Here is a 16,254-nt window from a genome sequence, read left to right as displayed (position 1 = left end):
TTGAGCTTCGAGTGATGTTCCACAATTCTTTTGTACGTCGTTGTTTTAAACAATAAATTAAAAAGGCGAAACACCTAAAATCCCTTTGCTTGGTGCACCTGCTTATCCCAGTCATTTCAGACCACAGTAATGCCTGTGCATGGCTCAAATAATCTGCCTGTGTTGACACAGAACAGGAGTGGTTGCTGGTGTTTGGTTTATGTGTGTGTGTGTGTGTTTGTTACTGCTATGCAAGAGGTGCTACATTTCAACTGGTTTTATGCAGATCTGCCAAGAGACAGAGTTGTAAGCAGACACTCTAGCTGTACTGACTGACTGAGATGATCCAGCATGTCTAAGCTAAAAAAAAATCTCTGCTGAAGAGATGTATAACCTCATCAAAGCTTTACATTTTCAGCCCTATCACACCCCAAGCTTCTCTTTTGCATACTTGGGACCATGGCCAGTTAGGGAAATCAGATGGATGCTTCAGAGCAGAAGCGAGCTTGTCTTATGTCTAGCTATTTGCCTAACTGCTAATGTTGGTCCTGTCTATATATCATTTCATTTGGGACGGTTATCAAGTTAGAGTTATAATCTGACCAAAACCAATGACTTATTATGGGCGATATACATGGATAATTAAACGAATAATAGGTAATGGAAAATTAAAATAAAAAGGGTGGACGAGGTCAGTGCAGTTGTATCTCAACCATTCCACCCTGACTTATATAGACTTATGTTAGAGGGTAACAGTGCTCTTCACAGGATGATGTAATGGACATTGGACATTGCTATTGCTTGAGAAAAGTGCATTGTCTAACCTATAATGCTAAAGCTGAAATTAATTCAAATATTTTAATTAACATTAATTATGCTAATAGTTTACTATTGGTTAAATTATTACCGCTGCATTTCAAAGCCATTATCCTTGCAGAGGAATGTTCCCTAAACACTCTTCTAGCTATGTTGCTTATTAAGCAACATTATGTAGCATTTGTGTCTTAATCTACTGACTAAAAGGAAGAAGAGCATCACTTCAGAACGCTGCCAATTGCACCATGCATGCTCCATAACTTTGGAGAAGCGGGAGGACAATGGTTGTGAGAATTACGTAATGCTGAATATCCTGAGTCATAGTCATATAAAACCCTGTAATATTACTCGACCGTGTCAGTCCACATATGTTTTTCACGGTTTTTCACAGTAATGGTGCTGTATCTCTCAGCTTGTCCTAAAATGCATGTGTAATGCGTGTCATTTACAGGTGGCTTCCTAGCTGTAGGGGAGCCCAGGAGCAAGACCAATTCTCACACAATGCTGTTTTTCACATGTTTTTTATTTTACATTGCTTCAAATTTTTATGATGAAAGGAAGAGTAAGGAGGTGTTTTCCTTCTCCTAAAAGATAAAGTTGCCATTTTGGAGAGATTTTTGCAAGACAGCAACAATACATAAGGCACTATTCATCTTTCTTCAGAAGTAAACCTGTCATGCAGATTTGTACTCTACAGCATCCAAAAACATCTGCCTTTTCTCTTTTGGGAGGCTTGTTCAGTCGTTTGTTATTTTAGGACTTAACTTACTGCAACTGCCTCCTGGCTGGACTTCCTGTGCATGCTATAAGGCCCTTGCAATCATATCCAGGATGTTGAGACCCATTAAAAAAAGGTATTACACTGGGCCCCACAACTCTTCTGCCAAACAACAGTTCTGCCAAAATACTAAATCAATACATTTTCAGGGCCTCTGTAAGTCACAGGCCCTTAAAATCATGCTTACCCCACACTACCCACCCAAACCCCTTATATGATGCCTGATCCTGTCATTTTACTGTTGCATACACTTTGCTAGCTTATTGCACCTGCCAAGGCACATTTAACATATCACACATTTAGGGCATTGTAGCAGCAATCCTACCCAAAAACTCTTATTGGTGTAGCACGAAATGCTTGCCCAGTTGGAGAACTAAACCCTAGTCTGCCAAAACTGGCAGTTTTGTTCCCCACTAGACTACAGCAACTACTTACAAACCAGGCATCTGCAGGTAAGTGTCCAAACAGCTGGGTTACCTGCTTTCTCAAATGCTAACTGAAGTCTCATCTTTTCCAAGAGCACTTAACTGATCTGGCACTGGCTTGTGATTGCAATAACATAATGTCTTATATCTGTATTTTGTTGTATCTGGGCATCAAAAATTGGGTATTGTTTTTATCTAGGTATCAACACAGACTCTTTTGCCTGGCTTCGGGGTGTCTGTCCTATTTACCCTATTCAATAAAGCTCAGAATATTTTGAGTGGGCCACAAAGTACTTTTATAAATTGCTCAGGATAAGAATGTCTGCTAAATGCCTTAGATTGGCTTAATTAATTGCTGAAAGTTGCATAAATCACCCATACATTTTAAATTACAGTGTTTTTTTAATACAATGAGCAGAAGGTAGTGGACAAAAAAACACAAGCAAAGTACAGATACTTGAATTTCCACACGTGAACACTGAATAAAGATAAAAACCATCTCAGTATGCAGCACTGACAGTTATGAAAAGATGATGAGGCATTAATAATCCAGCGAAAGACAGAGGTGAGAAAAGCTGAATGTATGAAGGTGGAGGGGTGGATTTGCCTGTGAAAAACTGGACAGGAGGGAAAAAGAAGTGGGCAGAGGCATAACGTGATGAGAGGCTTATCTCAGACTGCATCCGAGAGCAAGTGGCTGTCTGTCGCTCAGAGGTGCTGCCATGGTGGCCGTGTCACGCATCAGAGGACAATTAACTGGCTGGCATTTGACTTTATCAGAGATTAGTCAGCTTGGACTGATCTCCGCTTGAAAGCTGAGAACAGCTCATAGGCTAGCCTGCACAACACAGAGGACAAAAAGAAAATAAAGCATTTGGGTGTGATTCCACACTGACAAATTCAACCCTTCACCTTGTCTGGCTAGTTATACTGATAGTCAAAGTGATCTGCTGAATATTTATTTATTTATTTATTTTTTTTTTGCAATGATCACCAGGTACCTACTAAATGGGTCTTTGCTTGGGTTTATGGTACCAGGTAAAAGCTTGGTGTTCTTGCATATTGGTGTAAGATAAAACATTATGTGCTAGTTCTTCTATAGCATCATAACCAGGCAGTGGGACTATCAGCTTCTTAACTACTAGACATCATCTATAACCATCATTTATAATCATTCGCCAGTATAAAAATGTGTTTATTGGTGGGTGTGTGAATGAAGTGCTACATAAATAGTTTTTATTATTGTAGAGGAGACCTGAGGCTGATTACCTTTGGCTACTTGGCTGCTGTTCATCTCTTGCAGTTCTTTGATTTTATTAAAATGAAAGAATAAAGGTATTATTATTTATTTGTTTATTTAATTTGAACTGATGACCAACTGAAGAGGAATGCTGGAACTGAAACACATTTTTCATTCAGAACAAACCCAAAATGACATCTGATTGTATTGGAATCCCTGATTTGAAGACACTCTTTTACTTTACTGAATTCTGTTTTAGGGATGTTAGTAAAAATAATACACTCATTTAGTGATCACAATGTCGCTATTTTTAACAAGTCAAAGGTCAGCCTGCACAATCCTAACTGTCTAATTTCAGTACACTTGGTACCCTAACCAGATAGGTAACCACAATTAGCAAGCATACTTACAGCAGGTATGGGCTTGGGCTTAAGTGGCTGCTGGTTTGATTCCCTAGATCATTGGATACCATTCATGGATCATGTCCTTGAGCAATGCACCTAACCCCTAACTACTCCCTGGGTACTGAGATGGCTTCCCACTGTTTCAGGTGCGAAATATGCCATGTCCTGCTGTACAATTGGCTGTATAGGATGTTCTGATCTGATAAAGCAGCATTATGGGAGATTTGCTAGTTTTGCTACTAGGCTCCACTTACATAATGTTGCTTTAAACCTCTTAATCTTCAGAGTGTAGTTTTTTTTAAAGAGCTCAGTCAGACTTTTAAATCATGCATTCTTCACTGCTGTCCAAAGATCATTTACAGAAGTTGAAGTCCCCACCACAGTTGTACAAGTTCTCAATCTCATTGAAATCTGGTGATAGGACTGACTGCGTCATCACCTGAATTTCCTCAAACTCTTCCTTACTTTACGAGCAGCATGACAGTTTGCATTGTCTTGATAGAATATCCAGTTTTGTGTTTTTTTTTCCTGTTTTAAGTGCCCAGAATGGGTAGATCCCTTCAAACATGTTACTAACAATCGCCAGTATTAGCAGTTAATATTTTCTTTCAGTTTTATGTACGAACAGTAAACACATCTAATCTAAAATCATGAGCAGATGACATGAGTGTGTTTAAAAACATTTTATTCAACAGATTACAGATGACAGACTACACACATACTTCAAACATAACATATTAACACATTGATTTTACTGCCCCCAAAAAGACTCCTCAACATTGTAACAATGTATAATCTATTTACAACAAACTTTTTTATTTATGGCCTTTCTGGTTCATAGAAATAAATTAACCAACAATAAGTGCTTGAAATTCTTAAAAAACACTATCGTCAGAGTGATGTTTATCTTAATCCTATCATTGCCTGGAATTTAACTGAATCTTTTCCTGCTCATAAACCTTGTCAGAAGGAAACTTTACCTCTGCAATTGTCTGGCATTAAAAAAAATCTGTCTTATGTTGAGTCAGCAGTCTAAATAGTAGTTGAAAAGGAGTTTTCAAACCATTCAGGTTTTCTGGCAAATCTAGTCAAGTGGGTTTAAAAGGTGTGAAACGGGACACGTTTACTTGCGAAATGCTGGAAAACACTTCTAATCTGGGAGCCATTAACTGCTGAAGGGTGTTTAATTCACTAGTGAAGCAAAGGTGTTTGGTATTTTCTATAGAACATTAATTGTACAACTTAAAAGAGTACTTATAGTGTCTTACATGTACAAGAAATGAGACGATATCTCTCAATCCCTATTCGAAATTGATTAGTTTTACACGGGGAGGTGGGGTAATTATTACCAGATTTTCTCTGTGATTTTAGTCCTGTCTGAATGTCCATGTCAGTCATTTGTATGGACAGTGCACTCCTGTGTCAGTAAAGATTCTGGCACCTTTTACCTTCTGTAAAAGAGCCATAAAAATAACCTCCGCTTCTATTCATTTCGTGCGAATTGACATGTGAGCAAATATTCTGTCATGTGGAAAATTTGTTTGTTTTTTTATGTTTTTCTCAAGAATAGAGGCCTTTAAAGAGGAATTGGCACAGATAAAAGTCACTCAAGTCTGTGGTAAACTTCAGTTATCCAACATTCAAATCCAGAAGACAAGCCTCAGGACTCGTCACAGGTGCAACGCTTCTGGCAGCTTTAGGTGGGTCATTGTGTAGCGTAATCTACAGTCTACACAGGTGTGATGAACATGTAGCTGCTAATTTGAGAAGCTGCTAAGTGGGTTATAAGGTTGGTTAACAACCTCTAATAATTTATCAGTGGTCACAAGAACCTTTATGGAGGTGATGGCATTGTGTAATTCAGTTCACTCCCAACTTAGTAATTTATGCAGAGATTTCTTAACAAATCGTTCATGAGTTTTACAGATGTCTGTAGTAAAATTGCATTCCTCCACCTAGACGAGAACTTAGGAGGCTCATGTTGTAAAAACTGTACACACACCTGTAAACAGTGCAATAAGTAGTTAAAAGAAAAAAAGTCTTTTTTGGCTCTGTTTTTAGGTAAACAACAATCATACAATTGTCAGTGAGGTCAGTGCATCATACCAGCCTTTTCGAAGCAGATATAGAAAATGAAAGAGCAAAGATAAAAAAATAACAACCAGCTAAAGAAACACATTCCTTCTTGTAATGGCCATATTGTTATAAATAAGAGTCTTCACAGGTTTTTCGCATATTACAAAAAGATCCTCAAGCCTAACTCAGAACTGCTTCACTTCTCTGTTTCTCGCCAACCACGAGCATTCCTTCCAAACTTGTAGACCAGCCTGCGTCCATCCACACGCTCTAGAATCTCTCGTTTGTAGTAATACCTGCATCGCAACAAGTAAAACAGGTTAAGTACTGTACTACTGAAAGTACTGTAACTAAGTCGGTAAGGAAAACATAGGATGATAAACTGTCTATGCACCTCATTGCTCGACTAAGCTTCTCGTAGGTCATGCTGCTGTTGTTCTTCTTTTTGCCCCACAGCTGTGCCACTGCCTCGGATTTTAGAAAGCGGAACACCCCTTCAGACCTGTCCTCCCATTTAATGAGGCCTGGGTTCCTCTCTGGGTTCAGCAAGATGTCCCGTATGAACTCCCACAGATGGGTCCCACGAGGGTCTGAGGGAGGCAAAAAACACAGCACGCACACCAGACAGGAATGATGAGAACATGCAGCCTTAACTTGATACAGATCAGATTGTAGAGTGTGCAAGCACTGCACAAAGATTGTGTGAAAGATTGTGTAAATATTATCTTGCAGCAGAAACTGGAGATAATGTGATACTTTTCAGGTATGGATCAAGGAAATAAACTCACTATGTTTTTTCACTTGGTGGGAGCGACTGTGGGACCTTTTGGTGTCTGTGGAGTCAGGAAATGGGTAAAGGTTACATTAAGGAAAAAAAACATTGCCAACATTTGCATTTGCCGCACGGTGATTTCGTCTGTATGGTTATAATGTGGTCCTTTATTCAGGGCCATGTCAATACAAATGTGTTTCACCGTCATCTGTAGGCCTCCATGAGTTGAACTTGAGTGTTAGAAAAGGGAAAACACTAAGAACTGGTCTACACCTTCCTGGATTTTGCGCCAATCTACCATAACACTAAGTCTACCTGCCTAATACTGTGTAGTATTGTCCCATGAAAACAGATCCATTGAGGCATGGACTCAACATGACATAGCCAGCATGACCTTCCAGCATTTGTGCCACAGTGGCTCTTCAGTGGTTGATGCTGGTTAATCAGCACACCAGCATTAACACCCAACAAATGGAGGTTTTGGTAATGCTCAGCATGATGGCATACAGTATTGGTTACCAGCAGACCAGTGTTCAAAACACAACCTTTGCTGGTTTAGTTTAGTGTACCAGCATGCAATGTTGGTATTCTATATAACAGCACAATAACTGTTTTGCTGGTGACTAGCTATGCTGGTCTATGCCGACTCATCTAAATCATGTCAATTCAAAGCATCGTTTCTAGCATGTAGGGCTAGGTAAGTCACTGAGCAAAGCTAAATGACTCAAAAGGGATTGGACATGGTGCTCATAATAGAGGCTAACTATATCATTAAATGGCAGTCTATACATCTAATGTTAGATTTCACTGCTTTAGGCAGGGGATGGCTTTATAAATGAGTGTAATTTGGTCCAGTGTCAGCTCTGCTCTGTCTTCCTCGCTCTCATTAGCGCTGCCTTAAATAATGACTTCAGACAGAAACGAAAGCCAGCAACAGTTCTTCTGCTTTCACTTATCCACACTATGGTATGACCGGTACCTGTGGAGCGTATAATTGGTTTGGATTTATCATCTGAAAAGTGTGCTGAAACTGGTTTTTAACAGGATTATGTTTCTTACCGGGACTTGAGGGGGCTGGAGAGGTCATCATGGTAGATGGTTGAAATGGGGTTTTAATGTCAAAAAGCTCTGTTGAAGGACCATTGTACAGACAATTAGTGCATGGCAGCTACGCTGAGGAGTCCTGATTATATCTGCAATCGAAGCAACTGAAAACACTGCTGTACCTGACGTGGTGTAGAAACTAGGCTCCTCTTTGAAAGACAAGATTGCACATGGAAGATCTGCTAAATAAAAGTGCCTATTTTATATATTCATAATGACAAGGCTTCAATAAATCAATAAATGATGAAAAGCTTTATATACTTGTGTGTAAATTTAAGAACTCACCATCCAATTCTGTTTTAATGTCCCCTGGTGTGAACATATCTGCTGAGGAGCCATATTGACCTGTCCAGGTTCAAATAAGAGGACATTTTAGAGAACAAGATTTTAAATGATGAACGCTTTTTTTTTTTTTTACTATGATCAGCAGACGTTGCATTTGCAGACAGTGTATGTTTCATTACCAATGGCTTGATTTCCTTCATCCCCACCCACGTAACATTCAAACTAGTAAAACATGTTGATCTTGTTTTCACGCTCCAACTGAATAAACTTAGGCTCACTAAAGTTCAGACTGTAAAAGTAAAAGTATTGGGACACCTGCCCATTCATTGTTTCTTCTGAAATGAAACGTATTGAAAATTGTTTTTTTATACTTATGTTGGAGTAACTGTCTCTACTGTCAGAGGAAGGCTTTCTACTACATTAAAGAGCATTGCTGTGAGGATCTGATTGCATTCAGTGACAAGAGCATTAGTGAAGTCAGGATGTTGAATAATCAGCTCCCCAACTCATTCCAGAAATATTGGATGGAGCACCAAAGAACACAGTTCTTTCCAGAGAACACAGTTCCACTTTATACCCCTCTAGCCCACACCTGGCATTAGGCATGGTGCCAATCGGTTCATGTTTATCTGCTCCAGAGAGTCCTATTCTGTTGACAGTACTTCTCTACAGGGACTAGACCAGCTGTGTGTGTGTTTTTACGTAACTGTGTCAGCAATGGGTGCAACTTAAAGTAGCTGAATGCATTAATTAGAAAGGGTGACATTTGACTGTGACTGTAACACATTGAAATGAACTAATCCATAGCCAGACTTACAACAAAGATATCTTATGAGAGCAACACAAGGAAGGAACTTGAACTCATAAGAGTGTTCTACCTTCCATTTTTTTTCTCTTCTGGATAGTCTCATATAACACATAAGAAGTGTCTTCTAACACATAGATACAGATGAGAAGTCATGCTAGATGCTAAAAATAGTAAAAAAAACAAACAAAAAAAACACAGTTGCTAATTGGTCCTTGCTGGTTACAGTCATTATTTGCATGCTTGCATGCAATACATGAGGAGTTTTACTATATTAAATTGTTATAACAGTGTTATAATACTGTTTATACATTATAATCTTACCGGTCCACTTGAGGTCAGCCACACTCTGGTAGAGGATAGGCCCAAAGGATCCAGCCAAGCGGGTGAAGTCCTGGAAGGTCATGCTACACAGCTGCCTCCCATCCAGATCAAAGTTACTGAAGGGGATGGATGTGGCATCAATCTGGTGCATGTCCAGCATCTGCTGAAGCCATTCCCACACCTGATATTTTGACCAGTACTGTGGATGGAGGTCCTGAGACCATAATCGACCCGTATAGCCAGGCGTCACCATGGAAACTGGAAAGCAGAAGGTACTAGAATTGAGTTTGAATGATTGACTGGTAGACGTTTATTAACCTTATCAGACACTTTGATTGGCCGTGGCCTGTGCACTAATTGCACATTTACATTTGCTAATATTAGTCTTTCTTGCAGGGCAAAGAGTGACGGATTACCTGAAGCAGGTAAGCTAGTGAAAATAATGTCTAATGTCTAGTGTTATCCTACTGCTTGAGCTTGTCTGAAAACCATGAAACACAATACCGCTGAGAATCACTGGTTATACTGCTGTATGGGGTAAATTCTTACTGTATAATGTAGATTTAAGTAATAGAAATTAGACACTCTTTTTTTACTTTTTTAGCTAATATCTCAATGCTGAGTTATTACTTACACTATGTGCATGCTATTCATAAATTCTGAAGGGAAATGAAAAATGCTGGCTTATATTATCACAGCATCAATACCATCTTAACCAATAACCCCTTGAACACTATGTTTACCATCAGTTATTTTACCTTATCCAGAACGATTTTGGTTTTTTTTTTGTGTAAGTTTTATTTGCCATGTCTTGTGGTGGAGTCCCACTGGGTTCTATCTTAGGGCCTATGAAACTGATGTTAATCATTCTAGTAATGTAGTTATTAAGTGAAGAAATGTGAGCTACAGGGTCTAAAGGGTTAAAAAGATGGTCTTTTTCAGCATTCCAAGCTTGTAAATTGAAAATGCATAGAAATTATATATGCATGAATGATTCAACCTAATCAGGCATATTCTGTGCATTTCATCACAGCTCACTGGACAACTTCCTTTCTTTTTTAGGTCTTATTAAAACTTTGATGTAGGCATGAATGAGTGTGAGCGTGATGAAGACAGACAGTACCATCTGGGCAGTTGTAGTGGGGGCTCCAGGAGGCAGGCAGCTGGCTCTCAGCGCTCACACTGGCAGGGATGGCACTGGCACTCATGCTGCAGCCGCTATGAAGGACCATGGTCCAGAGCTACAGGCACGGACAGAGATGCCACTGCAGGTCAAATGCAAAGCAAAGCATACATTACGCACAGCAAGAATGGCCAATTATACCCAGTGTGTTCGCTACTTAACGTGCTATTCAAATATCTAACATCAAATAAGATCTGCTGCCTGTCACGTCCCACCCGTGATGCTTGAAGATAAGAGAACCTGTATATTATCCTGTGTCCAACGATGCACACAGAGCTGGAGAGAGAGGTGCGTGGGTGTGTTTCGTGCCTTGCCTGACCACACACACGAAACCACATTTGCACAGGAATGGCGGTAGTTGCTTTGCATAAATAAAGGCTCACCTGTCCTTCTTTCAGCTTCAGTTAACAGCACAATCAATGCTGTAGTCATAGCCTCCCTGTACCTGATGTATGAGCTACTGTTTCTGAAACTTGTGGAGCTACATGGCTGTATTGTCTTTCCAGGCATGTCTTTACTTAGTTTTTTTTAAATCCACATTTAAAAGGGGTGTCCTGTGAGGGTTTTTTAATCAAGACAATGGTTCAACTCAAAGAAGCACTTAAATGCTTAGATTGTTCTTTGTCTGGTTAAAGATTTCTTCACTGGGATGGATAACCTATTGTAGTACCTGTTTAAATAAAGGACCTACAAAGGGTTCTTTGGGTGATGTCACTGAAGAACCACCATGTCTGTAATTAGATGTGTGATAAGAAGGACCTTTTAAAGGTTTTTAAATACTTCACTTGATGTAAACCAAAGGTGTTTCATCTATGGGATTGCTTAGAGAATCTTTTTTAGCCGAGTGTATGAAGAGTCTCTGTAAAATATATATAAAGAACCTCAAAAAGGATCTACGAAGGGTTTTAATATTGTTGCAAGCCAAAATAAATGGTTCAATACTACGTAGAAACCTTTTGGCTAAGTGTGTACATTCTTTAAAAGAAGTTTGTCAAGGGTTCTAAAGTAAAGGCAAAAGAGCCATTACATACATTGAGTGTCATTGCTTACACTGAATGCATACATTGTCTTTTTGTCTTTTTCTAAAATATTTTCACACGGTGAAAGAACCATTTTTAATACTCTATAGAACATAGATAGTTTTGCTTTGGGTGTAAGTTACATTTGTTGCCATAAAACTGACTGAAATAAATCAGCTGACAGATAACACAGTGATTAAAAACCTGGAGCCAGCCAATTTAAGTTACATGAGTTAAAAGACAAATACCCTGTAATCTGTCCATACCCAGAATCCATAATCACACAAAAAAGTAATTACATGAAGGGATTGATCAATTAAGCCATTCATATAATTCTTTCATCCATATATAAACAGTTTCTAACTCACTGATTTGGGCAATTTTAATAATAAATGGTCAAGCTTCATGAAAATATCACATGATCACATCTCAGATCACGACCTGTATGTAGAAACTTATATCATATATATAGTATATTAACATATTACAGGTAAATGCTAGCACATGTAGTACTTACAAGAGATACCCAGTTGTGAGCTTGGCAGGCCTCTGTCCAGCACAGATTGTTGATTAGTTTTCTTAAACACAAACACACCTGGCTCAAGTCATCAGTTACTGACCAGCTTTAGTAGGTGTGTTTACACAGGAAATCATCAAACGGTGCTGGACTCTGGCCTTTCAGGACTGCAATTGGCATTCCTGACATGATGATAGTTTGCAGCGGCAGACTCGGATGACGTAGTTATTACTTCCCAAGCAACAAACGTTCTATTTTTGACCTAATCTGACCTACATTCAGCATGTTTATTGATCATTAGCACGCATGGCTATGATGACTTTATAGAGGGCTATAGAACTGGAGCCCTGACAACATTGAGGAAACCCAGGTTGGCGAGGATTTAAGATAAGATCATAAACAACAGAATAGCCAAAGAAGAAAATATTTTTGAGGAACGTTAAGCAATTGCACCTGTACTTTTTATGATGCACAAGTTTACACATAAGCATCTCCCTTCCTCCCTGAAAAGTAGCCAGAATAAGACCTTTTCTCTAGCTTAATGCTCATGTGGAAATGTGGAAGCTGGGTGGTAAACATATGAATAAGCATTCAAATGCATCATACCCATCCAGTGCCTTTTGTAAATAATGTAAACATGTAAAGATTATATCAACCTGTACATGTAACTGCTTTAAACCAGTGCAATATTGTAAATAGAGGGTATGTATAATGTGTGTATATGTACAGTATAAGTGAATGTGTAAATATTCAGTATTCTATTTTGTAAATATGTATTCTTTTTTGTAACACTGTGAGGGACGATGCACCCAAGGTTTTCACTCACCTTTACACCTGTGTAATGTGACGTTGTTTTGACTTATATATATCTTTGGATGTAAAGAATATATAGTTGTACCCTTAAGAAAATGGTGACAAAGTAATGATTGTCCTGAGGCCTCAGCATTAATAACTTAGGTTAAAGTCCCGAAACATGGGTGTGTGTGAAGCAAACATTAGTTGAATCATTTTTAGCTGGAAAAGGCAGGTCGCAGACATGCCAACATCCTGTAACATCTTAGGTATTCCTCTCGTTGTTGTGATTTGTTTTTACAGTGATGACCTTGTTAATGGAGGAAGGAAATTCTCTGGAATATTTATGGTCTTCCAGCATGCAGCATACTAAATGGATATGGGGAGCATGGCCTAATGTATTGCTGAAGCTTAAGGCCCAAAACGAAAACTCACAATTTTCAGTTCAGTTTCTCAGTTTGGTCAACAATGCTGCTTAAGTTGATTTAAGTTGAATTAGTAAATGTTCTTATGCTGAAATTGCTCAAATATTTTTGAAGATGTTTGGCCTATTCTCATACCAAGGTGAGCTGTGGTCTTGATGGGATTTGGACAAAAACATCCTGTCCTTCACAGTTAAATCCTGTGTATTAAAGCAGTGTATGTTCACAGCTCCAGAGTGGCACAACCGTCTGTCTGTTTGTCTGTCTATCTATCTATCTCTGTCTCTATTCCCATTATAGCACCAGTCTCAAATAGATCCTATTAAGAGAAATTATCTTTCTTTGCCAATTCTATTTGCTTGCTCCAATCATATACAATGTTATATGATTGTTTCATATAACAAGTTAAAATTATTTGCCAATTTAGTAACACAATTCACTCTACTAGATCTTCTAACAACATATTCTAACAACAGTCTCAACAAATATTTGATAGAATGCCTACATTTAGGATATAAGATTAGAATAGCAGGATTATAAGGAATTCCACTACTAACAGTGGTTCTGACAGAGGCCTGACAGAGAATTTTTCCAAATAGAAAGTGTTTCAGAAATAGACTTATTTATGCTTTCTACAATCTGGGGTCTTGATCTTGCCAGGATTTGGAAAGATGAAAACGTTTATACTGTAAGTGCTGATGTCGGATCCATGAGGTGGCAATTGTTTTAAAGCTCCATTGTTGTCAACTCACTTCCCAAATTAAAATTACTTCCAAAATGAAGTGCATTGAATGCTTTTGACACATTATTTTAGTGTACTGGCACAGCTGACTCAATGTCACAGACAACTGAGATAAATTCTTTGTTCTTGTGTGAAAATTGAACAACGGACCAAACCTGAGAGTTCCAATTAGCTCCACTTCTGAGTAATTATCATGGAATAATTCTCAAATGTGGCCTATTGTGGCCTCAGAGGCTAAATTATTATCCATTCACTCCAACTAGAACAATAACATTAATTAAGCCTGAGAGACTTTTGGTAAGTGTTTAATCTTTCAGAGACACATGCTCAGAGCCTCTAGTGATACTGAAACAGATCTGCTGCAATGACACAACAGAAAACACCTTGGTATGTTCGGTTGGAATTGCAGTTTCGTTTGTTTACAGTACGTAAGTATCTGAGAATGATATGTAAAAGTGTTTATCTGTGAAGTCCATGAATGTTCGCTAAAACAAATGCACACATTAACATTGTAGTAATTACAAATAATTAATATTTTATGATCTGAGGTGTGCAAGGAAGTCCAGCATGAACAGCAATACTACCCAATACCCAGTTTATCTAATCTATCCTTCATTAAAAGTAAATCAGATGAACAAATCCGTAAAGTGGCTGGAGTTCACAGACAAGTGTGGTGTTTCTTTTAACCAATATGGTGCACAGTTTAATGCATCAGTGGCAAAGTGTGTAAATGTGCGGAGATAGCTGATAGTTTCCTGTACACTAATAGTACACCTGTATACTAAGAAATGTGCAGCAGACGGTTATTTGAGTAATTGTTTGAGTAATTTTTAAGGTCATTTTTGCAAATAAAATGACCTTAATAAATTACCTTAATTTTGTAAAGAACCGTGAGTCCAAAAAACTTTAAATTGGTTTAAAGTTTTAAGAATTTATATTTAAAAGAATACAAACCTAAACAAAATCTCTTTTCCAAAAAAAAGTTCTTTAAGGAACTGAAGTCGGTTAAAAAAAACAAAAACAAAACTTTTGAACCCTTTAAGAGCTGATATGTAGCAGGCAGTGTTGCTCACCCGAGATGCTGAGTAAGGTCCAGGCACCGTGCTGTGAAGTCTTGCAAGACGTAAGGTGTCCTGGACTTGTGTTTTGGAATGACTTTGGCTCTCTAGACTCTATAATGGAGAATGTGTGTGTCTCTCCACCAATGGGGATTTTTCAGTTTCTGCTTCCTCTTCATTGGATTGGTTTGTGTTTCTGACAGGTAGGTATTTGCATACTAAGGAAGAAAAAAAAATCTGCATGCCTGTTGCGCTCTCTCTCTCTCTCTCTCTCTCTCTCTCTCTCTCTCTCTCTCTCTCTCTCTCTCTTCTGAGTATAGTAATCTTACCAGCTTATCTGTAATCGTACACCATGCAGTGACATCTACACTCCCCTGAACTCAGCACTGAATGCACAATATTAAAAGTAAAACTGCACAGTTCTCTCATTTGTTTATTTATAACCATATTTATAGCTCTTTATATTTATATATTTACAATTCTGTTTAGATAATAGTTGCAGTAATATAATATATGTATACATCATATCATATTTAATTTCTATATGATCATGTGATTAGTAAAGTAATTCTACTGCAGATTATTGCAAAGGAAAACCTTGTATCTTCAAAGTCATTTTGGAGCATTACTATTTGTCCATTCGTTATTCAATTTTCACACAGTATAAAGAACAGCTGTTGGATTCAAATTTTGCCAAAAAGTTAAAAACGGCAAAAATGGAGATGCAAGATTTTTGGTAGATGCTGTTTTCCATTTCCAACACTGTGCTCCTTTATCATCCCCTAAAGGAACTGCATGGTAGTACACTTTAAAAGGAAGAAAGCCAAAAACCAGCCTTTGACAGAAGACGCATTAGAAGAAACGTGCTATGCGCTAGTCATTGGACTTGGGAGGGACGATGGTACAAGTTTTATCACACATGACTAAAAGAAGGAAGGACACGTATCAGTCAGAATCAAACTAAACTCACTTCACAGAAGCCTTCACATATCACACAGCCCCCCACCACACTCCCACCCGCCCACTTTTTTTTCTCTCCCAAAGATCAAAAAACACAGTGTGTCCTATTTTTAGTTTTGTCCAATTATGCCAGCGACAAACGCACAACTTTCTTGATCTATCTTCTGATCGCAGCTCTTCGCAAGCAGGCAGGCAGGCAGGGAGGCATGTTCAGGGTGTTCAGCAGTACTTGGAGGGAGTTGGTAATGATGTTATGCTGCAGATTGAAGTGGCGCTGTGAAGCATTGAGTCAGCTAATAGGTAAAAGAGGAGCGCAGGCTCAGTGAAGGAGAGTTCATTCTGGTTGAGTCTGTTTGACTCGTGCTTCATTTGCATCAGTGAGCGTGCGCTATTAGGACGTACATACACACAGAGGCCTTTCTCTTTTCCTCTTCCTTTTGCTGCAAGCCAGCTCTGATCAATGGATTTAACTGCCGTGTCACCTGTCTGAGAAGCGGTGTTTAATACAGCTACAGAACAGCTCAACTAACTAGAACAGTCTGTTAGCCTGAGC

At 38.6% G+C, this 16,254-nt stretch overlaps 1 protein-coding gene across 2 annotated transcripts; it reads right to left on the bottom strand.

The window, feature by feature from the left end:
- Positions 1-5,828: 5,828 nt before the first annotated feature.
- ehf (ets homologous factor) lies at positions 5,829-14,845 on the bottom strand. Of its 2 annotated transcripts, none has more exons than XM_072673653.1 (9): positions 14,757-14,845; positions 10,132-10,273; positions 9,009-9,266; positions 7,880-7,939; positions 7,717-7,776; positions 7,550-7,618; positions 6,507-6,551; positions 6,113-6,308; positions 5,829-6,014 (listed from the first exon to the last, which is right to left on the bottom strand). In XM_072673653.1, exons 2-9 carry the CDS (start codon positions 10,238-10,240, stop codon positions 5,915-5,917), a joined length of 897 nt encoding a protein of 298 aa, XP_072529754.1. In that variant the 5' UTR covers positions 10,241-10,273; positions 14,757-14,845; the 3' UTR covers positions 5,829-5,914. The 2 variants fall into 2 exon arrangements, with proteins under 2 accessions (XP_072529754.1, XP_072529755.1); XM_072673654.1 differs by having other exon boundaries at positions 7,717-7,773.
- Positions 14,846-16,254: the final 1,409 nt, after the last annotated feature.

The sequence above is a fragment of the Salminus brasiliensis genome, chromosome 2 (genome assembly GCF_030463535.1).
Source record: "Salminus brasiliensis chromosome 2, fSalBra1.hap2, whole genome shotgun sequence".
NCBI lineage: Eukaryota > Metazoa > Chordata > Actinopteri > Characiformes > Bryconidae > Salminus > Salminus brasiliensis.
Note: the sequence above shows the minus strand (reverse complement) of the source record. Positions and strands in the feature narration are given on the sequence as shown.

Excerpts from the sequence above, each read along its gene's own strand:
- ehf (XM_072673653.1), bottom strand. The coding sequence starts at position 10,240 with ATGGTCCTTCATAGCGGCTGCAGCATGAGTGCCAGTGCCATCCCTGCC. Across the intron at positions 7,777-7,879 it reads CATTAAAACAGAATTGGATG|CAGATCTTCCATGTGCAATC; the intron begins GTGAGTTCTTAA and ends ACTTTTATTTAG. Across the intron at positions 7,619-7,716 it reads TAGTTTCTACACCACGTCAG|AGCTTTTTGACATTAAAACC; the intron begins GTACAGCAGTGT and ends GTCCTTCAACAG.